Below are 27,075 nucleotides of genomic sequence, written 5' to 3' on the forward strand. Positions count from 1 at the left end.
CCATATCATCTCTCGTGTGAGGGTGGGCGCTTCATGGGCACCGGGAACAGACATCTGGCTCTGGGGCGTCAGTTTTCTCAAACGATTAGTGGGGAAATGGTACGAAACCGGCTGTGTTTCGTGATTTGCAAAACCAGTTCGAGCCTGGAATGGACTCTGCCTTCCCGGAATCCCGGCTGGACGGGCCATTTGTTTCACGCCGCCGGTGGGGAGGGGGAAGCGGAACGCGGGCGCTGCGCACCGAGTGCTGCCGGGGATGACCCGGGGCTGCCAGCGGGGCCTCAGGCAGGTTCAGGTCTGTCGCCGGAAGGTGTGCGGGCACACCTCCGCACACCTCCGCACACCCCGCACACCCCGCGGGTACCGGTGTTACCGGGGCCGGGCGCGGGGCCGCCTCGTGCGCGCGGGCCGCTGTGCCACGTGCCCGCGGGCGGTGGCGCGAGACGGCCCCGCGCGCTCAGCCCTGAGGGGAGCCCTGAGGGGAGCCCTCAGCGCTGCCTCTGCCGCGCGGGGAGCCGCCCACAGCCATCGCCCCAGGGTCCTCCCCACGCCGAGAGGAGCGTAACAGTAACATCTGTAGTAACAGCACGATGAACAGAGGTGAAGGGGCTCGGCTCTTATTCTTGGTTTACTGTGTGACATGTGTGCCGCAACTCAGTAACCTTTGAGGTGGTCTTGCCTGTGCAGTGGCCATCGTGTGATATGCAAGAGCTCTGTGACAATGAATGCCAAGTGTTCTGTGTCCCAGGGTGGAAAAAAGCCAAAACCCAGGCCCTGAGTTGGTGGAGGGCTGTAATTCGTGGGCAGTGTAGGGCTGGGTTTTAACGGAGCTGCTCCAATGCTTCCCCCCAAAGGGAGTGTGGCATTCCAAATTCAACGTAAAAATTTGGTAAGATACAGTTGAATTCAATGATAAGTGTATGATTGCTACCCCTTGGTGTCAAAAGAGGGGAAGAAATAAGAGGAGGGATTTAAAGTAGGGTGAGATTTTATTATAGTCGTGCTTAAAACTGAAGAGCTATTAAGTGTTGTAATTCCCTGCACTCTTCACAGCAGCTGCCTGGTGTCACTCTTAGAGCTAAAGATAACATCAGATAAGGCGCCAAACGCGACGGGCTGCAGGTGAGATCTTCGATCAGAAATGATGAGAGACTTTGCAACAGGAATCTGAAGACCACGATTTGACAGGTTGGCTGCTTGGTACATAGGAGAGGAGAAGCAGTTTGTTGTGTGTGGAAGTCAGGATTGGGAGAAGGCAGCAAAGAGGGTGATACTGGGGGGGAATTCATGCGTACTTTGAAGTGATAAAATTTGGGAGCACAGTTATGCAGAACAGTTTCACTATGAGAAGCTGCTAGAACTTGTAGTAGCGTGCATTCTGTTGGAAAGTATGTCTTTTTTTAATAACTTTTATTTTAAAACCTGCTTTTAACATGATGCTTATTGTTTATTTTTTCTTCCACCATCTTGTTCACTGCTGCCTTTATGCCTTGTGGCATAAACACGTGATGTAAACATGTGAGAAATTAATCAGTGATTTTGATTGGTTTTTCCAGCAATCAAAAAAGTGCAAAGTAACTTCTGCTGGTCTCAGAGCAGATTAGAAAAGTAATGATCCCTGTAAGCACAAACTGGGGAGGGAAAGTGACAGTATGCTGTGGTGTTGAAAACTGGGATGAACATAGACTATGTGAAATGGTCTCATAGGAATTTTAGTTCTCGTAGTGGGACAGTAGAAGTTTCAGTCACTTGGGTAGTAGTCTACAATTCTAAGAGTATGCTACACCGCTTTTGTTTTTCCTAATTGTGAAATAAGGTATTAGTTCCTGGAAAGGGAGAGTGTTAAGCTGTTGTATCTTAGATCTAGCGGTTGTATCTTAGTAGTCAGTGCCCGGGCATGCGTAGGTATGCATATGTAACGTTTTCTCCACTGAAGCTGAAACTCCATGCTATACAGAGGTTATGTTGAAAGTCAATTTACTGTGTACTTCCTATTATTCAGAATTTCGGGTTCTAAAGCCTACTGCAGAAATGTATTTCACCGATTTTTCTTATGTTAAAAACAAAACAACAAAAAAAACCCAACCCCAAACCAAAAAACTCCATCACCAGCTAAAATCATCCGAGAATTACAGAAAATATGCTGATGTAATTACAATGATAGAAGTATTTCACAGAACAAAAATGTACTTAAGTGAATCTAAAAATCTGTTATACATAGCTTTTCTCTTCTCTCAATACACAGAATTAGTAGCTGGTGCGTGATTGAACATAACATCGTAGTTTCCACATAGATTGTACAAACCTCTGTCTTACAGGTTGATTTTTTTTTTAGTCTCCAGGACTAGCCTAATGGCTCTCCTAGGGGATTTGCATCATCCTCTATCTTCTCCCGAAATGAGTTACATTTTTTGGAGCCTCGACAGGTAAGAGAATTAGCAGTACATCCCATATAAAATGTGGGTATTTTTATGCTAACATATCTCTAGGTCATTCTAGCTTAAAATAGAAATGTGTGAGCATCAAGTTTCACTAAATCACTAACACAGTCTCTGATACAGAACAGTGATTATATTAAATACTCCAGACAAACGTGCAATACCTTCTGTGTTGCAGTTCTAAAAAAGGGTTGAGTACTGATCAAGATCAATAGTACAGAATTTACAAAGTGGTTTTGTTAAATTTATGCAAACTCCTACGTGAATGCTTCTTTTAATCACTTTCATAGCAATTTATTTAATACAGGAAATTGCAGATACAGTTGAAAATTGAATTTAGTGGACAATAGTACTTTGTGGATGTGTATGTAGATGAGGCCTGCTTTTTGTTTAAAAAAAAAGTGACCAATGAGAATAAAGAGTTGTTGAGCTGTGAATGTAATACATGCTTCTTATCTTCACCGATGTATTTTCTCCCAAACAGTCATGTTCCAAATTTTTCACAAATGCTAAAAAGCTTCTAACATACAAAATGACTTCAGTAAGAAGAGGTCTAACCATAAATGCTATTAGTACTTAAAATACTCATAAGAAAATGCAAATTAATTAGTGAAGGCATTTGATTATCAGACTGGGGAAATCAGAACCATTTTCACTACATAAAATTGTAATTTACAGTTACATAAAATGTAGTTTACATATAAACCCCATATATAGCAGCGCATCCCCCTTCCCTATTTCACCTCTCTTCTCAGCTGCAGCACTTACATATTCAAGAATCTTGAGTTTTCATGTTTACGTGCTTTTTTTAACCTTATGATTTTAGCGTTAGCATTGAGCTTTTCCAGCCTGCATTTTAAAGCAAATCTAAGCATTTAGCAATGTTTGTTAGAAGGTCATGGTATGTAGCATAATTAATGTTTTATTTATTGACAAATATATTGTTATGCTGTTAATAACTTTACAATATTCTCATGCATATTCAAATTATAATACATACAGCAAAGAGATTAGTGTCTTTTTTTGCCAGAAGAGTTGCAGAAAAAGCAGGATGATGCTGAGCAGCCTGTCTTGCGCTGTCTTTCTAGGATAGTCTGTGTATAGCCAAGTCTTCTGAAACTGCAGCATGTCCAGCGACTCATTTTTATCACTAGGTGTAGCTGGTCGACTTCTGTATTTCCCTTAATATTTTTATTTATGCTGTTATTAAGTATCAGTATTTATTCTGTACCTTAAGACCACAAAAGTTCAGGGAATAACTCTTGCCAACTAATCTCATTTGCTATCACTTGAATATTAAGGCAGTTATTGCAAAATCATAACACTTCACTGTTCAAACAAAGAGGATTTTTATGGCTCTTCAACTGAATTTTGTGCCTGCCACTTATTACAGAAGATTACCTTTAAGAGAGGCTTGCAGCTGGTATTGATGACAGGCAACAAGACATTTGTCACCTATCCTCTTGGGCAACAGTGATCCAGGTGCAAACTTAAGTTAGCAGATGCTCGTTGGAAGCAAAAAGACAATTGTTACTCATTTGCGAACAAAAGTGCTCCTAATTTGGTTTTGCATACATAAAATTTTCATCAGGGATAAGAATCGGTGAGCTAATCCACCTGAGAGATGGCAATTCCCACAGGCTACACTGGGAACAACATAATCAGTGGTAGGATGTGGGGAAATTTTGCAGAAATACTGAAGCAAGTTAGGAGCTGCAGACATCAGTAATTTGGAATTTGTCACCTACATGCTTTAGATGTAAATTAGATGCACCTGGGCAGATACTACAGTTGAGAGGCCCAGAATGGCTACTTCCATGCAGCCTTCTCTATCATTCTTTGAAAATTTGTTAATCTCCTCACTCGTGCTGTTTCTTTCTGAAAATACATTCCAAATAAAGGGAAAGGAAATGCCTCATGGGCCTGGCAGATGCATTCAGCAGTATGCTTCCACACTTCTGCAGTTTAAACAACTACACTGCTGCTTGTGAGTAGCAAGACAGTTAACATACATGCTGCCTATCAGTACCGACTTGTGTGTGGCTTTTTTTTTAATAGAACAGTTGCAAATATTGCTAAAAGAAGTCTTAAGGATTGCTTAATTACATAACATGGCAATAATGGAATATTAAGAATATTCTTGACTAGAATGTGTCTGAGAGGGCAAGTAAGTGTTCATATGACAACAGGAGAATATGTTGTTCTGTTCAAGAAGGTGAAGCCATTTTACTGGATCTCAGTTTTCAGGAGACTGAAAGCAGAATGCTCAGCTCAGCTCTCACTGCTTTGCTCAATCACAGCTATTTGGTGACAGCACCAATAGCTCACTTCCTACATAGGTCTGCAATATAAACTGTAAGAAGACTGAACTTACATATTTTACACTGCACTGACCATGTCTTCATTAGAACTGAATAATTTTTCACCTTATTTGAACCCATCTAGAGGCCACAAGTGACTACGTGGTAACCAAGGACTGTAGCTTGGAAGTGACTAAACAGTAAATGCTGCAACCTTGTTAAATCATGAAAAATTTATTTTCATTACATATACATGAAGGTAAAAGATTTCAGTCAATAGTGTTTTGAACAAGCATTTCTGACATGAGCTTGTTAGTGTAGCTAGGCTGAAACTGAATGTAAAGTTAGTGTTTTGCCTTTATTTAGTAATTCACTTCTAGTGTGTATATACAGAATTCATTTTCCTGTTAGAATACCAGAGACAGTAATATTGCAACATTTACATTCCTCATATAAAATGGTGTAATGTACATTTTCAGCTTGGTGTAGATATATAAATATGTACAAAATAAACATTATTGTAATTAATATATTTCAGACCAGTTATTATTTAGCAACATCAAAAGCAGATGCACGTAGATTTAAGTGAAAATGGTGAAAACACCTTTATGACATTAGTGACCATTATTGGCATATATGAAGTACTACAGATAAAGGCTTCTCTTTCAAGCCTTCTGTGGGCATCCAATAACTTTAGTAAAAAACCAAAAGTAATTGAGAAGTATAAGGTAATTTTATATATATATGTGTCATGATCAGATGGTTTAATAGGGTCCATCTTGATCACAAAAGGATAACAATGTAAAACATACACTTTTGTTCAGAGCATAAAATATTGCACAAAAGCAATTTCTTTTGAGGAAAATAATTCCCGTGTTTGTGAACAGCAAAAATGGTTCTTATGCACTAAAGAAATAATATATTTGCAGTTTCTAAACCAAAGAACATTCAGTAATACTGTCAGAACTGTCATCCATCAGCTTCTTCCCAGCCTGTTTTATGGCAATGGTATGTCATTAGCAAGATTTGGCAAAGAGAGAAGGCAGACAAACAGTACATCTATATTCTTATCACAGGCCAGACCAGATCCAATAGTTGCCTAAAGCTAACTGCTGGATGGTTTCATTTTCAGCCTTAAAGAACTAGGAAAATCTTCAGTGCTCGTCACAGTGATAATCACACAGTAGTAGAGTAAGATTCCATTCTTCTCTGCTTAGAAACCATCTTGTCTGAATTCCCAGTGTGAAGGGCACTTTCATCAGTATCACTTTCACTGCTGTCTACAAGTGTGTGATCCAAAGCCATCTGACCAGTCCTTCTGGGTAGATGAAAGTTCACCCCACTCTCCTGTATGGAGTTAGTTATAAAATCTTCATCAGAAGAATGAAATGATTCATCGTCTCCTGTGAAATGGTTGACAATGTGAATCCCATCAAAAGTGGGTTGGTCTGAGAAGTCTCTCTGGCCTTTTAGACATTTGATCTGTTCAAAAAAGTGGAAATTAACAGTTAATCAGAGCTCAAGAGTCCAGTAGTAAAAAAACCCCAAACAACCAAAACCAAACGAAATCAAAAAACCAAACACATTTTCAAGAAATGTATCACTGAACTCTTAGTGGATAAAATTAAATGCTAGATATGGAAGTAGCATGTTTGATGATCACTTCAAGTACTACAGTTTTAAGGCGTAATAATGAAGGTACCTAGAATCAGTAATGACAGATCCCTCTATTTACTGCATCTTTAATATCCCCACAAGGATGGTTTCTATTTTCTAGAGTGGCCTATTTGTTTTGACAGGACTTTTGGCCTTAACATCTGCTTTTACAGGTCCATTCTCTCCTGTATCACCTGACTTCTCACTTGAGAAGTCCCTTCCCCTATTCCAAAGAGCGGGGTCCCAAGTGAATATTGCCAGTTTCACACAGCCACAGAAGAAAATCCCAGAGAATATGTTTAGTTCTGTCTCCACTGCAAGATTGTCTTAACTATCTAGTTCAGATCCAATGAGATTTCAGATTGAGCAGTATGAGAGAAACATTTCTTCGTACAGCATGAATAGATTGTAGTTGCAATTTTAAGAGAACATCAAACAAGACAAAAATGACTGTCAGGCCATAGACAGATAACATTTTAATTCAATGCACTATGGAGTAATACACTATTACAACCACGCATGCAAGCTATTCAAAACTAAAACCTAAAGTGCTGAAGTCTCCTGTTAATTTAATGAAAAATAACTCACGGATGACATTCCAGAGGTGGGTTGGTTTTGTGGTGTTTGTTTGTTTGTTTTATAATTTCACTTTTATTAGCTTTTACTAGCAACTGTCCCTCAGGGTCAGTTTAACAGTATAAGAGTATTAAGATAAAAAATCCTGAGGATGGAGAAAAACATTAAAAATGGATTACAGAACCTTCCTAATGTTACTCTGAAAACTTAAAACAGAAGATGCACCAAGTGCTACTTTGTAAGCAACTTTTCATAGTAAGAGACTTGGAGAATAGAAAGAATAAAATGCCTGAAGAGTTTCTTTACAGAAATCTATTTGATGTTTCAGAAATCTGAAGCAATATTCACTTTAATAATTAACGAGTGCATGTATGTCCTCAGTATTGAACACCAGTGGGAGATTTTTATCTGTCCATTTGGGGAAGAAGGAATCTCTGTACTTACCGTGGGCTTGTGTAGAAGAGAAAAAGGAGTTGGAAAAAAATCACATGAGTCATAATCACACTAGCTGCCATTAAATCACATGTTAACAGCATGTAAAAGCTTCACCTTTTAATATCAGAACATCCTTGTTAGGAATATGGATACATGCTGCAGATCTAAACCTTGTTTACTATGTGCACTAACATTAGTTTTTTGCATTGTCTTCACATACACATAGGCTGCAGTTGTTTCATGAGGTCTTTGCTTATATAAAGGCAAGCAGAACAGAGTTCCACATTTGCACAGCGTAACTCAGGATGCAAGCAAATTAAGCTTATGCCAAATATTAGATACTGGACAGTAACATATATCTGGAATAGATAATTTTTACTAGCTTATATACCTAGATACAGACAGCCTGATACAGACATTCTTGTGTTATTTAGAAATATTATCTCTGAAAATATCCTGCAATATGATCAGATTAGCTACCACATGAATTTTCCAAAACAGCTATCAATTTTAGTCACTAAGAAAATAAAACACAGAAACCCAACAATTTCTCTCCGCCCTCACCACAGGAAAAAAAAAGATCCACTGTACAGTGACTACAAACTTCATATTAGAGTAGGAAATTATATGGTTTTAGGTCTGCAGAGTTGAGCCATTGGTTCACCTGCAATTATAAAGCTGATACTCAGTGTTAGTTGTTTTGAACACTCAGAAAGCCAAGCCAGTGACCTCAGATGTTTTCCTGAAGACTTAAAACACAATACCTTTAGATGAATATATTTCGGTAATATGACAAAATCATGGTTTTACGGTTTTGGGTAGTAACCTTTCCAAATGGAGAGTCTGTGGAAAATGCTGTTGGTGAAAAAATCATGAATAGACACAACCTTTGCCAGTTCCTAAAGGAAGCTCAGGAAAACGCTGTGGTGTTATCTTTGCGCATCCTTTCATTAAAATAACAAATCTGTGACCTTCCAGAAACACTTCTGATCTGCAGCTTCACACTTGCCTGCCTTTTTTCTCAAGTACTCCTCACATCCAAGGGGAAACAGGTTGTTACGAAGAAACATAAATGTACTGCAGAGAATATACATGACAATCAATGGTAATATCAATGGTCACAGAGTTCTGTAACTTCTGTCTGCTTGAGACATGGCCACCTCAGCCAGAAGCACAGACTACAGCATAGAATTTGTATTATGGGGATCAACAAGCTGGAGGGCAACACTGCTGAAGAGGACATGGGGGGCCTGACACACAGGAGGCTAAACATGAATGCACAGTGTCCCCGGGCAGGGGTAAAGGCTAACAGCACACTAGGCTGCGGAGACAAGGGCACAACCAGTACGGCATGGGAATGGATTCTTATCTGGCACTTGTTAGACTGCATCTCTCCTATTCCACACTGGCTACCTCACTCCTTCCTCAGTACAAAAGATTAATGAGAGGCACCAAGACTTAAGGGTTAAGGGGCAGGAGCTTATACCTTAAGCTAGCAGAGAGCTGGTTCTTCACTGAAATGCGTGGTGGAAGAAGAGACATTGATCATAACACAAACCATAAAGTTGTGTTTGAATGTGAAGGGAGAATATTTGCTATAAGGCTAGCTAAGAATTAGAATAGGTTGTTCAGAGGCTGTGGACTCTTCATGTCATTAAGTTTGAACACCCAACTGACAGAGCCCTAAGCAACCTGCTTTGAATTCAGTGTTGGTCCTGTTTTGAGCAGGCAGTTGGACTAGAGGCCTCCCAGGGTCTCTTCCAGCCTGCTTCAGTGAGATGCGTGAAAAGCACAGGCAGTGGGATGCATTTTACTGCTCTTTATGGGAGCCATTTTGAGTTTGAGAAGTTGAGATACTTTCTACCTGCCCAAGTTGTTGCATTTCTCAAATATGTAAATGCTGTCATTTGAATACAAATGCTTTTACATTAAATATCAGTACTAAATATCTGTATTTATTGCAAAATCTAGACTTCAGCAGAATGTTACTTTCATTTTACAATTAGAAACACATCACTGGAATCTTGAAAATACTTAAGTTGTTTTTTCAATTGAAGGTAGAATCTGTTTTGCACTGACTTTTAAACTTCAGTGTTGATGACAGCAAGTAATCTTCAAGAAATTAAAATTATTTAACAGAATAGGTGGGAACAGCTGCACACTATTTCCAGTTTTGTGTACTTTCAGAGTTGAAGATAGTTCAGGGGCACTTCAATCGAATATTTGTTCAGGAGCATTTCTGAAGGAGCCTAATTATTTGTAATTTCTGTTGCAACAGAAAGGCTTTATAAGGCTTCTCAAAGCATTTGAAACAACTTGCAGACAGCCTGTGCTCCAGTGCAATTAGATAGCGGTGGCTAATATCAGCATAAGGCTCTAAAATAGATGTTCCTTAAAATGAAGTTTTGCATTCTCACATAACTTTACAGTCTAGCAAGTGAGGCTCTGCACTTTAACAGAAAAAGCAGTATCTTTTTTCAAGGCAGGAACATTACTGTCCTGTTGGTCCACCAGCCCAATATCATGTCTCCAGCAGTGACAACAGAACTTTCATATTACCAAGCCCCCATCCACTTGTCCAGAAGTAGTTGTAGCAAATATAAGTGCAATCTCTTACTAGCTGCTTCAGCATATATTTATAGACCAGCTGTCCATGACTGATGATTTTCTTTTTATTTGCTGTGTACCTCCACAGCTTCCTGTGGCAGTAAGTTCCAGAAATTCCTTTATTTGTTTTAAACTAATCTCCTACTCTTTTTAAGTAACTGCCCCCGAATTCGAATAATGCAGGAACAAGTGGTGAAGAGCAGTTCTGCGGTCATGATTCTGAACCTTATGTCACAATGCCTCCCTCAGCCCTCTCTCTAAAACAGATGAGTTCCACTCCTTTTTCGCCTTATGAACAGGCAGCGATCAAGACAGCTGATCATTTCAGTTGCCTTTTAACTTCCCTACAGGCCTTCTTTAAACTCTCTACACCTATCTAGATACCAAGTGGCAATACAAACTCCTTAATTTGTTTTTTAATATACTTCTTACTGATGCCCAACATTGCCTTGTCCAATTTGGCTGCTACTGTGTGCTAAGCCAGTGATGTCACAGGACTCTAAAAACCAACTTGAAAATATCTTTCCTGATTTGTAACTAACAATTCTATGTTTGCCATCATGTAGGTAAGGCCTTAGATTTTGCAGCTGATGAATCACCTTACATCAAAGCTTATCTGTCACTTTTTAAGACAGACTTGAGATTCTTGCTGTCAGTGTTTCATTTGAACATGGAAGAAGAGCTTAAAGTAGGAACTAAAGCATTATGCCAAGATTTGCTATTCGTGTAGCCAACATATCAAGACAATGGGAAATCCGGTTAAGGACTCAGAATGCAGGATGTGTGGACCTAACCCAAACATACACCTCCACACCCTAGTTCCACTCTATCCTTTTACCTGAAGGAAAAACAACCCTCTTCTTGCAGTCATGTTGAACAGAGTATAGACTTCTGTTCTCTTTTGTACAGAGTCAGTATTGATTAAAGGCTTTCACTTTTGGGTCTGCTCCTCCAAGTGAAGGGAACTAGATCTCTGTCACTCCAACAAGTGACATTTAAATGAACTTGTTTCTTACTCTTTCAATTTTGCAAGAATCTCAAATCTGATCACATCTGTGAAAAAAAACCAACTGATAAAAATCCAGGTCTGGTAAACCCATGTGTTTTGCTTTGAGTTCTCAAATCCAGGTCATATTGTCTAGATGACTGCAGCTTCAACCTAGTTTTCACTACAGCACATTCACATGGTCTTTAGGACATTTCAAAGGGTTAATAACATTATATGACCAAAATCTATGTCATCATTATCCCTTGAAAAGCCAGCTGAATCAAGAGCAGAATCTTAGTGATGTGTGCATTTATATACATTCTCTTGCCTAAAGAATTCAGCATTTTAAAGACAAACTGTATGTCTGCTGGTCAACATATGAAAATACTTTAGTTGTACATAGTCTTAACAAGTAACACTGTATTTTCACAAATTCAAAAGAGCTGAAAAAAGGCTAACAATCAGGTCCTTGAACCTCAGAATAAACTTTCTTACCTGATGCTGACTGCCTCATCGAGCCAGGCATGAAGGAGAAACAGTAAAGAGAAATTTAGAAGTTTTAAAACAATTCAAAAGGTCTTCTATATTAAACCATAGGATCATAGTCGGAAGGGTGCTATTCAGTTGCAAGACCCTCTGGTTTTTTTTAACTAGAGAACATATGTCATATTTTCAAGTGGCACTTTGTGAAAGAGTTCTGCTTAAGCTCTGGGAGACATTTTTATGTTGTAACCTGTAGGATTTTTTAAAGCTAGTAGTTCAGTGGTGAAAACTCAAACTAAAATGCTACTGTCTGCTCTCTTTAAAAGGCTTCAGTTACTAATTCTTGAAATTTACTCAATTCTGAAATAGTAAAGACAAGTTTTAACAAAACTTGCCAATAAATATTTAATATACAATACACAGGTGAGATCAAAATATGATAAAAGTATGACCACTGCCTCAGGTGAATAAAATTGGTTTTGGCAGAAGGCAAGATGTTACATTTTTATTTAAAGAATAAAGATACTGAATTCTCAGTGCTTTTACTTATAACAAGAGGAATCTAAAAATCAGAGTTCCCTCATTATTTTTCTCTACCTTAATAACAGGAACTCTTCATACGATTTCATACTTAAAAACCAAACCTGTGTCAAAATTAGAATGTTGCTGAAAGTATGTTCTAGCTGAAGAAACAAGTCATAAGCATTTTCAAATACCTGTCCTATAATGCATAAAAAGCATTGTCAATTTGGCAAGATGAAAGTAGAGATTTAGCAGTCAAAACCTAATTAGAAGCCAAAAAAAAAAATCAGTTATGATCTATTAAATTATAATTACATTTAACATGAATAAAAGCAATTTAATTGGAGTTCTTAAAATGTCCTGAGACTGTCCACAGCATCTAATGGGATCCCTTATCATATATAACAGTTGACTGCTACTTAGTGCTGACTATCCCACTTGTAATGAGATTACTTCAGTTTAAGGCATACAGTAGTACACTATCACTACTTTAAAATCACTCCCAGTAACTTCTTTTGGAAAAATGCTTATCTCAGGAAATTAAGTACTTGGAGCACCTTCAACTGAATTAATGGAAAATATGTTGTCATTTGGGAGATAAATATCAGTCCAGACAACTGTTACATCCAGCAGGTACAATGCAGAAGCATTTCTGCACATGCACACAAAGGAAATGAACAATGTCAAGGTTGCAGGCCTTTTCATGCTACTTTTTCACTTCCATGAACACAAGCAGCTCCTTAGGTATCTTAAACTCTCTGAAGCCCATTTTTAAATACATGGTTGAGTCACATTCATACTGAAACCATCACAACACGAACACTGCACAAACGGAGACAAGGTGAGCTAAACGAATGGTTGCAGAAACTAATAATAGCAATCCATCATCTAAAGCAATTCTTAACAAGTTTAATGGCTGTACAGCTACAATGCAAATAGGATTTCTAAACTTTCTCAACAGAATCAGCTTCCTTATGTGAAAAGGACTGCTAGACATGCATTGTGACAGAATTGTATCAGAGCATTTTAATAAAAGCCATTTTTTGACAGTCTGAGATTTAAAAAAATATTAGGTATGGTTCAATTAATCCTGCAAGAAAGAAAAAGTTTAAAGCAAAACCAAACCAGCTTTAGAAGACATTCTTCATTTTCCTCAAGCATGAGGCAGTTTTTACCCAAACATATGGATCATATGCAAAAGACTATCCTATGTCTTTTCCTGACAACTCGTATACCTTCAGATTACATGTAAAATAAGATTATTTGTAAAAATCAACAACACATATTGTATACAGTACGATATTCTTTGCTTAGAAATAGTGACACATTCTCTAACAAATTTTAAAAATATATGTTAAATTAGCAATGTGTTATCTTTGTAACTGTATTAGGACAAAGCTCGAAGTTGTGGCTTTTATTTCAGCGTCAGTGAATTTCCTGTTTCACTTCAGTTAGCATTAAGGGCTTTTTTCTAAAACCATAGCTATAAATGCAGCCATAATTAGGATTAACAGTTTCTAAGTAACAGCCATGATCAGTGCCAGACAAGGGTCATTCTTGGAAATTACTGATGATTCAAGAAGCCCAAACAAACCTGACCAAACAGATGCTGAATCCAGGAACTCCCATTTACTCAATTTGCTCCCACTGCCCAATCGCTGTTGTCCCTCCTGAGGAAGAGACTCTAACAACCGTGGACTCACTGAAAGGTGACAGCTGGGAGGGGCTTCTTCTCTTTGAAATCCTGGAAAAGCTACAGAGATGGGCCCTCCCCCCAGTCTCTCAACAAAGCCATTCTGGATTCTCCAATGCCATATCTACCCCTACCGATTTAAAAGATGAAATGCAGACCTCAAAATACATTTTTTAGACCTCAAAATATATCCAGACAATATGTTAAAAAAACGGGGGGCAAAGGAAAGAGAAATCACAATGAATCGTGTCTTCGTTTTGCTGTGAGGCAGACATGCAAGATCTGCAATAGTCGGATATTCTTAGTAGAGAAATTCAGGAAATAGGTCACATCTTCATTTATTGCTTTCACACATCTTTTTATTTTCTTTTCAATTTAAAATATCTAAACTCTTCAGAACAACTTTGAGTCTTCTCAGATTCCCTAAAGACATTCTGCTTCATCGTAAAATCTAACTAATTTTGAAGTTGATACAATAGACAATGACATTCTCAAATAGGAAGTGTTAGTATGCAGTTCTCTTTACTGCTCCGTTCCCGAAGATTTAATTTTGTGCCAAAAGCAAAAAAATCCCAGCAAATTAGCTAAATTTTTCTGAAATCAAGCTGTTCAGTACACTCTAATGGGTGTTGAAGAACCATGGACATCAGGAGGGAAGTGAATACATTTAAAAAGGCATTTAAAAACTCTGGAAGACTATTTCAGGGGAGTTTTATAACGCCACTAACAAAAATACTTTTCCCCATGGAGTTCACCTAAACTAAAAATATTAAAGTTAGCCTGAAGTGTTTAGGGTGACGGTTTGACATAAATTTCGAGTCTGGCAGACTAGAGCCACCACTACATAGCTCTATAGTTTGCCTTTGCTTTTGCCTTTCCCCCACCCCCAAAGGTGATATTGGTAAGGCAGTACTCAAGTTTCTCATCAGGGACTAAATAAAGAAATTAAACTAGTTAAGGAAAATAAAGCAAACCGAAATTGCTTAAAAAAAAATCCAGTGCATTAGGTGCTGTGACTTAAGAAAGCAGGAAATGTCTTGATCATGCTTACAAAGAACATGCAGTGAGAGTATTTCAAAAATTTGTTTGCAAAACTGCTTCCTTTTCTTAGCGTTAATGAATCACCATTAAACATTTAATTTCTCATAAAAGCTTTTTTTTAAAGACACTTTTAAAGTCTTTGATATATACATTAATTCATTTCTTTGTCTAAAAATTTTCACCCAGCTTTCAGTGAGATGAACAAAATGTTGATTATTAGGGAGTCCAGCAATGACCTTTGAAATCAGGTTATTAAGCAGTCCCTGTAAGATCCCTACAGGAAGAGCCAAGCTGCATTCTAACATATTCAAGACTGTCTGGGACCATCTTAGCACATTTGGCCATTTATTTGGGACTGAGTGTAGCATGACAAAAACAGGAAACCTGCACAATCAACAAACAAGTGATATGAGTTAGTGATTCTAGAATAGTGCAAGTTTAGTGGTTTCTATAAAGTATTATTTATAAAGAATATAAAATAGTGTCCTAAAGAAAATTAACTCTGCTTTGTAGAGATGTGTTCAGAGCTGTATTTGTTTCCTTCCAGCATTATCTGATCTGGCCCCCCAAAAATTTTATAATGGTCATACCAAGATAAAAATCTGTTGACAAAAAGTTTTAGAGGACTTGGTGGAATATTTGGCTTCTTATCTTGAGGTGTAATAAAATGAATCTTGGAGAAAAGTTAATTTTGATTTGCTAGAGTTGTTAGGACAAGCAGAAAGAAGCAGATAGGGAAAGTTAGTTTTTGATTACTTTCAGTATAGCAGAAGGGTTCAAAGGTGCTGATTTGTAGCACATTTCATGGTAGGAAGACTGCAAGTGTCCATATCCAGTTGTCTGCAGGTTCTCTTTGAACTTCTTGATCTGCACTATCTCAAAATAGTACAACTGGTCTTGGAGTTTGTAAATTAAATCCAATCTAATATTGTTGCAGTATTATCTATCCACTTCTTAGAGCAATTGCAGCAAAACACCTTGAAACTGGTAACAAAAGCTAATCAGAAATCAGAGCAAGTAGTAAACTCCAGGCTGGATAATCCTACTGTGGGTCTGAGCCAGAACACCAGTGAATGACAATGATAAATACCTGAACAGGCCTAGGCTGCTTATTCTGGCTGTGCAAATATGGCTGCTATTGCTAAAAGTTAAAAACGCCAGTTAAAAACTGGCCTGACTTTTTTCCCCCATCTATAGTAGGCTTAAAAGCAACAGTCATGAGGTACTACAACATTAGATGAATCTGCCCAACTCATCTTTAACTCTCTGGAATCCAAGATTAAGTATGTGATTAATTACTAGTCTCCTGTTTAATGAAAGTATTACCTTAGTTTTTGAAACTCGTACTTTTAAAAGGATGATCAAGAGTAACACACTAGTATATAACACACTAGTATACAACCTGAAATATTTATCTCAAATATCTGAAATATTTATCTCAGCTCCAGCTGTCCAGCTATTTATTTCCTATTGCTCTGAATGTACTCTTATATTTCCTGACTTAAGTTTTTATAAAAAGTGGTTTTTTCAACATTATTATTTGGAGAGCACTTGAGCCAAAAGGAAATATGATGTTAAATGTGTGTTGTGTATCAGTTTTACCATAGTCTGCTGTATTGTAAACGTGACAAAGATTAAAACCACCACCAAGTGTTCAGATCAGAAGGTTTCCAGTGAATCAGAACAGGAAACCAATAAAGCGATCAATGGGAGGTCATGACGTTTTGATCACTGCACTATATGGTTAAAGAATCTGGTTTTGATCTAGTGCTGTGTAATCAAGTTAAACTTTGAAGTTAGGTATCAAATATGCAATTGAAATAGCAACAGTGCTAAGGAATACCCAACTCTTACACTAGTTTCAAAAAAAGTTAGTATTTGGCAATTATAAGTCAGGTTTTATTTCTTGATGGAATTTTTGTAAGATTGACAGGTTTGTTGTAGTGAGATTGTATGCAACTCCAAAGAAAGTTCCAAGCTACAGGCCTAGGAATTTTCCTTCCACCTACCTACTAGTTATTTATGGAAAGTTCCTAGAAACTCTATAAGAAGCTCTGATGGAAGTGTATATTTGCAGTGAGGACACGACAACAAAAATAATTTAAAACAGCAGTATAATCATACTGAATGTACTGCAGTTATTATATCCAAGGAAATACCTAAGTCTCAGCGCGCCTCTCTACAGTATGCATCTGTAAATACAAATGTTACTGAAACCTCCAGCATTAACTAGAATGTACTGGCTGATAGAGAGACTGAAAATATACCCATTCCGGGCAACAGTTACAGGAAATGATCATTTCACACTTTTACTCTGTCCTTTTAAAGCACAAGTTAAACTCAGCAGTTTTAAATGGACTAAGTAACATTTTTGCCTCTGACTGCAGAAACTACTTTCGTTTGTGCTGGCTGCCACTCAAAGTGATAAAAGAATTTTAGGAGGGGTTTCTACCACATTTCCACTGTTTGCCTCACTTATATTCAGATAAGTTTACAGAGACCTATTACAAGCTAACACATAGCAGTCCTCTCTTCAGCGTGCTTCTCACCTAGACAGCACCTAATTTTTGCAAGGAACAACCACTCAGATAAACCAGTAGAACCTCAATTCCTCGATTCCTCCACTTTTCAATCCCCAAGAACTTAATTTACAGGCAGAAACACACAACAGACCCTGACATAGCTCTAATCAGTACAGCAGACAGGTCACACAGTTTCAACAGTCAAGAACGTTATTGCCAAGACAGTGAAATAACTTTATCTATTATCGGTTTACTTGCTTTAGCAATCCAGACAAACTCTAAAGAAGGACACAATATAGCTATGTTCATCTTTAATGGTGCAATCAAGAAATCCTATACTGCTCAGCAAGACAGATCTGGAACTTCAATGCAGTAGGACACAGGAAAAAAAAGGGGAAAATGTGAAAACCATCAGCCATCTTCATTTATTTTATCTAATCTGTCACTAGTGGTGGTGAAACAGTTAAGAATCATGTGTCCCTCATCCAAGTAAACAAAGACATGTTCCATTTGAGGACAGACTACATCAGTGTCCTGGTTACACTCTTCACATTTAGAGGTTTCCTTCACCCTCACAAGGGATGGAAAATATTTTGTTGATGGTGTTGTTACTGGGGGGAAGGGAGAGGAATCAACCTTACCTCATGCAAAGATGAAGATGGAGTTTGTGTCCAAAGATTCATGGAATGAAGTACCATCACTAAGGAATCAATCGTATCATTTTGGGCAAGTGTAACATGACTGTGTTAATTACACTATGACCACCCAAAGTTAATTGAATTAAACAAACGAGTTCATAAAATACAGAGAGATTCCATTGTGCCTTCCTTCTGACTGTTGATTGCTTAGTTTAGCCAGACAGTTTCTAAAGCTAGTTGCTTTATTAAAGTCAGGACTAAATTGGAGAAAGTTACTGGATAAGACTCTCAATCTGATCAGTCCTCCACTTCTGTAACAATCTGGGCATTATCAAGCCAGTTTAACATCTGACTCTCAAGGACAAGTTGAGCCTAAGTCTAAGGACTAAGCTAAAGGACTAAAGCAATTCCCTTTTCTAAAGCATAGAGTGTATATTTAACTATCCTGTGTAGACAAAGCTGCTACGTTAGATTGGGTGTTTGCAAACCACATGACCTCACAAACACTATCTTATCACATCACAGGTTCCTCAGACTGACCACAACCACTTAAATCAGACTCTGCCAGCACGGAGGCTCTGTAACTTTGACACATAACTAGTAAAGCAACTACATTTTTAGCTGTCCAGCAGCCTTGCAAGAATTTTACTTGTGGAGAGGGAAAAATCTGATCATCTCTTGTCCAACTGTGCTTGCAAGATATGGTAAAAGAAAAGCACATGATTTATTGTGCTATAAATACTTCCACCACAAGTTGAAATGCTTACTCTGTAAATCTGAGGGCTAACATATTTCCTTTCAGAGACAACACTTCTTATCAAGTAAGAAAACATTTATAGATAGCTACATATTTTGAAAGCATTTGTCTAGTAAAACATACTATTAGAAGATGTTAATGTGATTCTCTTCTGTATTGAGAAACAAGTGCTTTGCAAGAGTTAATACAGGAGTTTTAACCAACATTATAGTTCTACTGAGAACTGTGGAGGGAAAACAATGTAAAAATTGACTGAAATAAATCCCATGCAGCTTAGTTGGTTTTATGAAAGCAAGCAAAATGACAGCTTCCAAGAGACAAATACACGTGCTTGTACTACATGAAAAGGAAATAGTACGCTCCTTCGAGAAGAAAGAGGGGGAAATAAGTTGTTGAGAGACTGAGTGAAAGAGCATTATATCTAATAACAAATATTACAGGAAGATTACTAGGCCTTTTTGGACTTGCTATTCTTGCCTTAGTTCTGATGAAAGAAGTGTTACCTGTTTCTGTTTCTGAGGTACCTAAACTGTGATAAATCTGATCTCCCATTCTCATTTGCCCATATGATCTGACCACCACTGTCCATCACCCTCTGTCTCCAGAGAATTTGAAAAAAATTCTAGTAGGTTGAACTGCAACTAGAATTCCCTTTCCCCAGTTAATCCTCATATCCCCATTATTCTAAGGTATGTTATTTACTCCAAGTTACTTACTCTGCTTCTGAATGCAGTCTAGTGGTGCATCAGATAAGAGAACATTTGATTTGGGAAGCACTGAATTTGACTGAAAGGAATCCAAATAATAAAATTAATAGAGGAAAGAAATAATGCTTCCCGCTGGTATCCCATCTTCAAGCTCAGATGCTGTGATTGTGAGAGAAATAGGAGCTAGGAATGCTGCTGGAAGTGGACAACCCATCTGGTGCTATTCCAGTGGGTCACAAGAGCATCACAGCTTTGTGCTCATCTATGACTGATGTGGAGTCATCATTTAGCTGCTTGTAAAGATATTCCCTCAACTCCTAATGGACAACTTGGACCGAGGGTTCCCTGTGCCAGGGACCAGAACCACTCGCTGTCCCACAGTGATATAAGGTTATTAGCTAATAATAAAAAGAGGACATAATATGAGAGCTTTTAAACACAGCTTACCTACCATATATATTTATGATATTTAAGATTAAAGGAACTGTTAATGTGGTTTATTCTTTCATCCTGGTACTGTAGTGCATTGAATTTTATTTAGGTATTTTATTGCGTGGCCCATATAGGTGTTTTTTTTAATCCTTCACACTGATGGGCTACAGTTTACTTTCCCTTCTCCATTTTAGTTTCAGCAGTGAAAAAGCCTAGAAAGCTAATGCAGGTTGCAAGATGTATCCTTAATTCAGCCATATTACCAGTTACTCCTTTGGTCACAACTTATGCATTATTTATCCTCAAAGTCATTACTTAAAGTGTTTTGAATTTTATTTACACAAGCAAAATCTTTTAAAAGCACAGTATTTAATCTCCAACTTTTATATCTTTTTTCATTAAGCCAATCTTAAAATGTTAGCTCACCAGGAGCATGATCAGACCATGAGATAACACCTATATCAGAATCTTGCTGACTGCATTAGGTTCTTAAAACATACTATATCATCCATTCCTAGATAAACTCTATGTATGTGGGAATGGAAGAGTAGTAAGCTAATGGTCATTACTTCTTTGAATAGCCATCAAGTTTTCAGATACTGAAATGGGAAATACCTTTAAAAAAATCCCCCTTTTCTGCATTGTCAATATGCAAGAATTTAAATCACTAGAATTTCACTTAAAGGTACTATTATAAAGCCTTTTAAATGCCTCAGAAATTATTTTGGCAGAATAATAATGCCCCAAGGAATTTGCCATGTTATTCTTTTCCATCAGCCAAGCTGAAATATTGTTAACTGGGCTAGTTTGCAGACAGTTTTCTAACTGTTGGAACAGCGTGCCACACTAACATCAGGATTTTGGTTTTCATTCAAATACCAAACACATGCATAAGATTTGCACATTAGAAAATCTCATCCTTGCTTCCTCTCAAAATATTACAATTAGCTGTCGAGAGCATATCTCAATACAGAGAAACGGCTAGGAGAAAACTAGCTCTGTATTCTGTCTCTGACAGTGGTCAATAGCAGATGCCTGCAGAAAAAAGGCAAAATATGAAGTTTCCCAGAATGTTCTTCCCAAATTCCAGCAGTTAGCTCTCTAAATTCATGGGGAGGGGTGGGAGGTGGAATAGTCCCTGCAGATGCACAGATGCCATAGTATAATTGAAAAACAGGCTGTTTTGAACATCCATATTTCTGCTTCCTAAGGAAAAATGTGCTAAGTGAAGGAAGTGTTTCTCTTCATAAAGCTGTCCTCTAACACAGATACCCAATACACAGACAAATCATAGCTTCATGGAAAAATGCACTGAAAGGCTTTTGTGGACCTCAGTGTTAGGCAGAATTTAGCCTTTAATATGAAAACCGTCATAAGCTTAAAACAAATCCCCATTTGAAATACTGTAGTAGTATAAATAAGAAAATGCAATTTAGGAGCAAAACAAACTCATTAAAAGATTCCGAGAGACACAAAAATCAGCTAACAATATGACAAACTTTGTAAAGTTTCATGTAAAACAACTTAAGCACTTCAGTCCTAAATCACAAAGTCTGAAAGACTGGAAACCACTCGCTTTTGTCTCCAAAGGTGTCTTGTGGTCTGCCAGTGTAGTTTGTGGGTAAGCACGTCAATTCTAATCTTTTGTACCACTCCTGTAATCTAGGTAACACATGCAAGCCTTGCAACATCCAACAGGAAGCAGAGCCAGCTGCTGGGTAATATATATAAACTGATTGCACGTACAGAGGGGTAGTGCACGAAATGCAGAACTTCAGCAGTTTATAAATCATTTAATTCCATTCAGTTTGAATTAAAAGGAAAAAGTGGAAAACTACGAACACCCTCTCCTTGTTTCCTCAGTATGTGATTTGTGTTGAAAAGAGTAACAACTTGTTCGAGATTCATCTTACTTTTTCTTAAACTTTTAAATTTACTTAGTGGAAACTCGTAACAGTCCAAAACTTCCAGTGTATTCATTTCCACATAGGATAACAGCTTTACTTCAGTACTGCCTACTGAATGGGATATGTTCTTGAACAGTAAAAATGTACCACAAAAGTTGCTTTCACTTATCATTTTGGTGTCTAATCAAAGGCAACTTCTGTGAAGTATTACCACTCCTTGTGCAGCCTGAGAATATATAACCATAGTATGAATCGTGCAGTGTCTGTATACTCATGTCATTTATGTCACATTGATCAAAACACATGAACTGGAAAGTCAAGTGACAGAATATAGTGCTCACTAGACCTTGTTTCTCCTGTGCCAAAGACAGGGCAACCAAGCTTCCGTACTTACTGGCAAGAGTAACAAAAGTTGCTCCACAGAAGCTGTAGCCTGTTGGGACTGCACAATGAGAAAGCATTTTAGGCTAAAATCCCACTAAGCTGGAAGATAATACTGTAGAGATAGCTTTAAGAATGGAAGGGAATTGGAGGAAGAAAGAAAATGCTAGGTGAAAAGATTTCAATTCATGAAAAGAACAAATGGCAATTGGACACAAATTTCTGAAAAGGCAGACAGAGTATCCAAGTCCAGTGCATATTAAAAACAAGTTTACATCATGACTTCCTGTTTGTGATGATCCTCAACATTTCAAGTTTTCACACTAGTTTCAACCTTCAACAATAAAGTCATAAGTCACAACCATCTAACAACTTTGTGCCCAACAAAGCAGAAAAGGTAGTACAGCACTAAATATACAAAACTTATCAAAGGATTAGCTACTGGCTAACTAGAAATACTGCAGTCTGAGTATCCTTTCTTTATGCATCAGTTGTTCTTCGAATGTTGAAAGGTTGTGTAAAAGATTAAAGGATAGCTGTCAGTAACTTTCTAGGGAATGAACATAAAACCTGACATATATTTACTAAAGTTAAAAGTGCAAGTTAATAATAATTGATCTATATGTATTTGATCTCTGAGTGAAATTATGGTTGCACTGAGGAATTTAAGAATTAATTCACTATTTTACATAACATTGTATGTTACACTCAGTATTAAGATTCTGACCCATATTTGGTTGTTCAGGTTAGTGCAAAGAAAGAGGTGCATGTAAGTAGATCGAAGATAATGTCCGTGGAATCAGAATTGTTAAGGCTGGAAAAGACCTCTAAGATCAGAGTCCAGCCATTAACTCAACACTGATGTGTTCACCACTAAACCAGAAGCTTACAGAAGTCTAGAGAATCTAGTAGAGCAGAAGCCTGCAACTTCTTGTTACAGTGTTCTCAAAGCTCAAAATATTGTCTGTTTGCTTTCCTGAAGTGTTCATAAAATACAAGTTTAAGACCTACTGTGAAGTAGCCAATATACAGTTTAGCTTACTGTCCCACAGAAATCCTCTGGTTAGGTGTAAAAGGAATCAGGTAGGCAGATTGTTAGAACAGACCAAAAATCCAATATAGTAATTCCATTTATAGTTATTTTACTTTATTTGAAAGGGAAGAAAAAAGGCATTGTCTTTTTCTATTTAATTTACACTGTACATTTCATAGCTTTGTGCCTCATCGGTTCAGTTTTGGGTGCCATACTACCAATTTCCAGTATGTGCAGTTTTATTCAGTAACAGGAACACAACTTGAATTTACTTCAAGTAAGTCTTCTTATAATATTAACTAAAGACTGACTGTAGCATTACTATTCCTGGATGAGTAATAAAAGCAGCTGAAATTTATCCTTTAGGCTGCAAGCTGCACTATATTTAAGACACATGCAAAATTTTGAGCTCTGAAAAAGATGACCAAAATTAAAAATTTCTTTTTAAAAAATTTTGTTCATACTTTTAAAAACTTCCAGCCAATTGCCCTTTGTAATTTGAGTCCATTGATTAATCATCTGAAATCATATGCAGAGTTCCAATACGTGGCTGATTTAGGTCACCACACTAGAACGGCTGAGAGAAATATCTGAACTCTGAGGGTCTAACTCTTCTCCACTTAAAAAGTCAAGAGAAGTTACAGCAGCAGCCTTTTGCACCTGTGCCATAGCCAACTCCCACCCCCACACCACCTTCTAGTGGAGAGAATTCAGCTTTAGTCGCTGGGCAGTACTAACAACTCTCTCTTTGCTGTCCCTTTTGGTGTTCCTCACTGATATTCTAGGTTTGCCCTGTCCCTGGCTACTACCCTGGCTTGCAAACACTGATGAAACAGTTTAAAGTTACAACTACAATATATTAGAAGGTAATCATACAGTCAGCTCGGTTCCATTTCCAGTGCCTTTTACATGCTAACCAGTTGGGAGGTTGTGGTCAGCATGTCACATACACCATCACCCTATCTTCAGGAAGATGAATTTGCAAACGTGTAACGTGTCTTTTAACTTTTGCAGAAGTAGAATCAAAAAGCAGCTAGCCAAAAAGCAAAGCACACAGTCATTAATGGATGTATATATGAAGGTGCCTCAGTGCAGATTTAAAGTTGTCGTTGAACTGGCAGTGACTAAATTATTCTAATCTTTACATTTACCAGTTGAGGGCAAACATTTTTGCCTCTTCCTGTTGCCATTTTGCTCAGATTTTGCTTTTTGAGGAAACACTGCAGGAAACACTACTTTCCCTCTTAATTTTTTATTTAAAAACTAGACAAATAGATACATAACAGTAAGAGAGGAAGGAAAAAAAACTCATTAGTAAACAAAGACTTTCAGGCTTTAAGAAAGGAAACATTCAGAATGCTGCCAGGGTAGAACATGTCTACTACATACAGAGTTTCATAAAATCATGGAACCACGAAGGTCAGAAAAGACCTGTAGGATTATCAAGTCAGACCATTTCTTCTTACTGTTTCTATGTGTCCTAGAATGACTTTGTTTCTGTAGTGTTTACCTAGTTTGGAAATTAAAAATTAAGCCACAACAAAAACAAATCTAGATGAGGAGTGGTCTTCTACATGGAATTTCTCAAACTCTGCTGTTGTTGAAATTCATTATTCTTCATAGCTGGTATTTTCTTTCAGTCAAATTGAAATGCTAATGAAGATTTGTCTAGGCTGAACTGTTTAAGAATCACTGGTATTACTAAGAATTATCATTGTTCTGTGAGCTAATGGACCTTATCTTCATTCCAACCTGTTCACACTAACTTACACACAGTAAACATGTACAATATTGTCTGCCTTCATGACAACTGAGTTACTCACCAGGCACATAACAAATGATTGTATTGAGAAAATTATGCAACAGCTTTCCAACAGTAATTCCACTTTCCCCCACAGCAGTGTTTCTTACCTTTTAAACATACACCAAGCAGAAGAAAAAGCCAGTACAGTGCCTTATTTGTTCATAATGCAAAAATACACTACATATCTGGCTTTCTGAGAATTCAGCAGGTGACTTTCTTATAAGGAACAAAGCAAGCTAGTTAGAGTTCTTTAACGGAAGAAGACAGGTTATTGATTTTTAAATCTGTTTTTTAAGTGAGCTTAATGATTGGTAAAGGGTGCTGGACTGACGGCCCTAGAGACTATCCTCAATCTACAGCATAGCAATCTATAGCATAGACAGAATTCCGAGATCCTCAACTGTATTACAGCTCTCAGGGGATTGATCCTAAAAGGTTGAATCTACTAAAATTGTTATGAAAACACTATCTACACTTAAAGAAAGTGTGTGTTTATTTTACAAAAGCAAAAAGGCACCAAACAATTAGCAGAATTGCTCTATGATACTATGGTTTTAAGCAACACTATCAGAGCTGTGTATTAGAAGGCTATTGAAACAGAAGCAGACTATAATGCAAAGATGACTGGGCATTTTGCACACAGTGTAGTGTTAGGTAAAGACATTTCTTCACAATGCAGGATGAAGTGAAATGAGCCAGTGAGGATGGTAGTTACATAAGCCATCTCTGTTTCAAGACCTTCTGATCTTTTTAACTAACAGAAAGTTACTACAACTATTAGAGTAAGGAAGTTTGAAGGCAGAAATTTCATAGGTTGAAGGTTTTGGCAGTTTAAAACTTACAAATCTGTTAACTGATATTAAGCAAGCATCCTTTTCTTTTTTTAAGCAATCTCAGTATAGTACCACATAAAATTCATCCTTGCAAGAGCAAGAACCAGAAAATCTACACATGGACTCTTCTACTCAAACAAATGCAGTTTAGTTTCTAACTGTAATAGCCTTAATAGTTGTAGCAAATAAAGGCATAAAGGGGCTTATTTTCATATACACAGCTCCAAATGCAGTAAATGCAACACGAACATCATCAACTCATGAAATTAAGGAGAAAAACCAAGGTGGAACATAAATGCTGATCTCCTTTAATATCAAATCATGTAACTAAGCAGTTTTTTGTTATTTTACATCCCAGGGTAAAGGAAAGATTCACGTATAAGAGTTTTATTGCATTCATTTAAAATAATGTACTTGGGTAAAATCAGGTACTGAAAATGTAATAAGTGTTAAATAACTAAAACCTGCTACAAGTGAAAGGACAAAAGGTCCATGTGATCAGAGACTGTAGTATTTTATCACTTACCTCATGATGCAGTTCAGCTATCTGATCTTTCAGTTCTCTGATGTACTGGTTAGAATCAGATTTATTAAGCTGCCCTTGAATTTTTCCTTCTTCTTTCTGTTTTGGTTAAAAAAAGGAATCATATTCAAATTATTCAAAGATCTACTATATTAAAAATCTTAGTTTAACTGTCTGCATATTTTTGTCACAAACAGAAGCTAGTCCCAGACACCATTGAGCACTTTCATTTGGTTGAAGTTACAGCAGGTATCTAAAGGTGACAGTGGCTCAGACCAAGCTGACTCTCTCAGTACTAACAGGCAGGATTCTATGGAGGAGCATGAAGAATTACCAGCTTCACAGGTGGAATTCATGTCCTATGTACATGAGGTTGTATATTTGCTTTAGTAAACCCAATTCACACACACACACACACACGTAATATTATCAATATTATTAATAGTTCCTGTCCTAAATAGTTAAAATTACTTTATATTACTCTGAATGACTATGTCACTATACACTATAGTATCAAAAAGCAGCAGTAAAGCAAAGTGTTAGCACAAATAGAACATAGGTGTCATAGCCCTTTTAAAACAGAAGTGTAATAAGCAGCTGAGCTTACATTGAAACTGGGTGCACAAGAGGACATGAAAAAGGTGTTCCCAAGTTAAGTCAGTATAAACTAACAGCAGAAGCAGTAACATTTAGCAGGTTGGTTTTGGCACTGCACAAAGAGCTGAAAGCTGTTTGTGTATACCATATGGGAATCACACACTTTCATTATATTTAAGTGATTTTATTGTTACTTTTTATT

General features: G+C 37.4%; 1 protein-coding gene and 1 long non-coding RNA gene across 19 annotated transcripts in view; one reads left to right on the plus strand and one right to left on the minus strand.

The window, feature by feature from the left end:
• The first annotated feature begins 572 nt into the window (after window positions 1–572).
• The window catches only part of LOC113983658, a 69,549-nt gene continuing 43,046 nt past the window's right edge, over window positions 573–27,075 (plus strand). For 10 of the 11 annotated variants that reach the window (XR_003539173.2, XR_003539175.2, XR_005564265.1 and 7 more), the window contains exons 1-3: window positions 573–600; window positions 1,054–1,188; window positions 2,336–2,426. This is a non-coding gene — a long non-coding RNA (uncharacterized LOC113983658). The remainder of the gene's footprint in view (window positions 601–1,053; window positions 1,189–2,335; window positions 2,427–27,075) is intronic. The other variant, XR_005564262.1, reaches the window with a different exon arrangement.
• EVI5 (ecotropic viral integration site 5) overlaps window positions 4,944–27,075 on the minus strand; it is a 77,405-nt gene continuing 55,273 nt past the window's right edge. For 6 of the 8 annotated variants that reach the window (XM_027712744.2, XM_039383132.1, XM_027712736.2 and 3 more), the window contains 2 exons: window positions 26,280–26,375; window positions 4,944–6,220 (listed from right to left, as the gene is read on the minus strand). In XM_027712744.2, the coding sequence (XP_027568545.1) occupies window positions 5,915–6,220; window positions 26,280–26,375 (402 nt within the window). In that variant the 3' untranslated portion in view covers window positions 4,944–5,914. Of the gene's footprint in view, window positions 6,221–7,414; window positions 7,421–11,495; window positions 11,506–26,279; window positions 26,376–27,075 lie in introns of all 8 variants that reach the window. The other 2 variants (XM_027712787.2, XM_039383140.1) reach the window with 2 other exon arrangements.

This window comes from Pipra filicauda, unplaced genomic scaffold, assembly GCF_003945595.2.
Source record: "Pipra filicauda isolate LSUMZ 115617 unplaced genomic scaffold, ASM394559v2 scaffold112_size3218982_pilon, whole genome shotgun sequence".
Taxonomy (NCBI): domain Eukaryota; kingdom Metazoa; phylum Chordata; class Aves; order Passeriformes; family Pipridae; genus Pipra; species Pipra filicauda.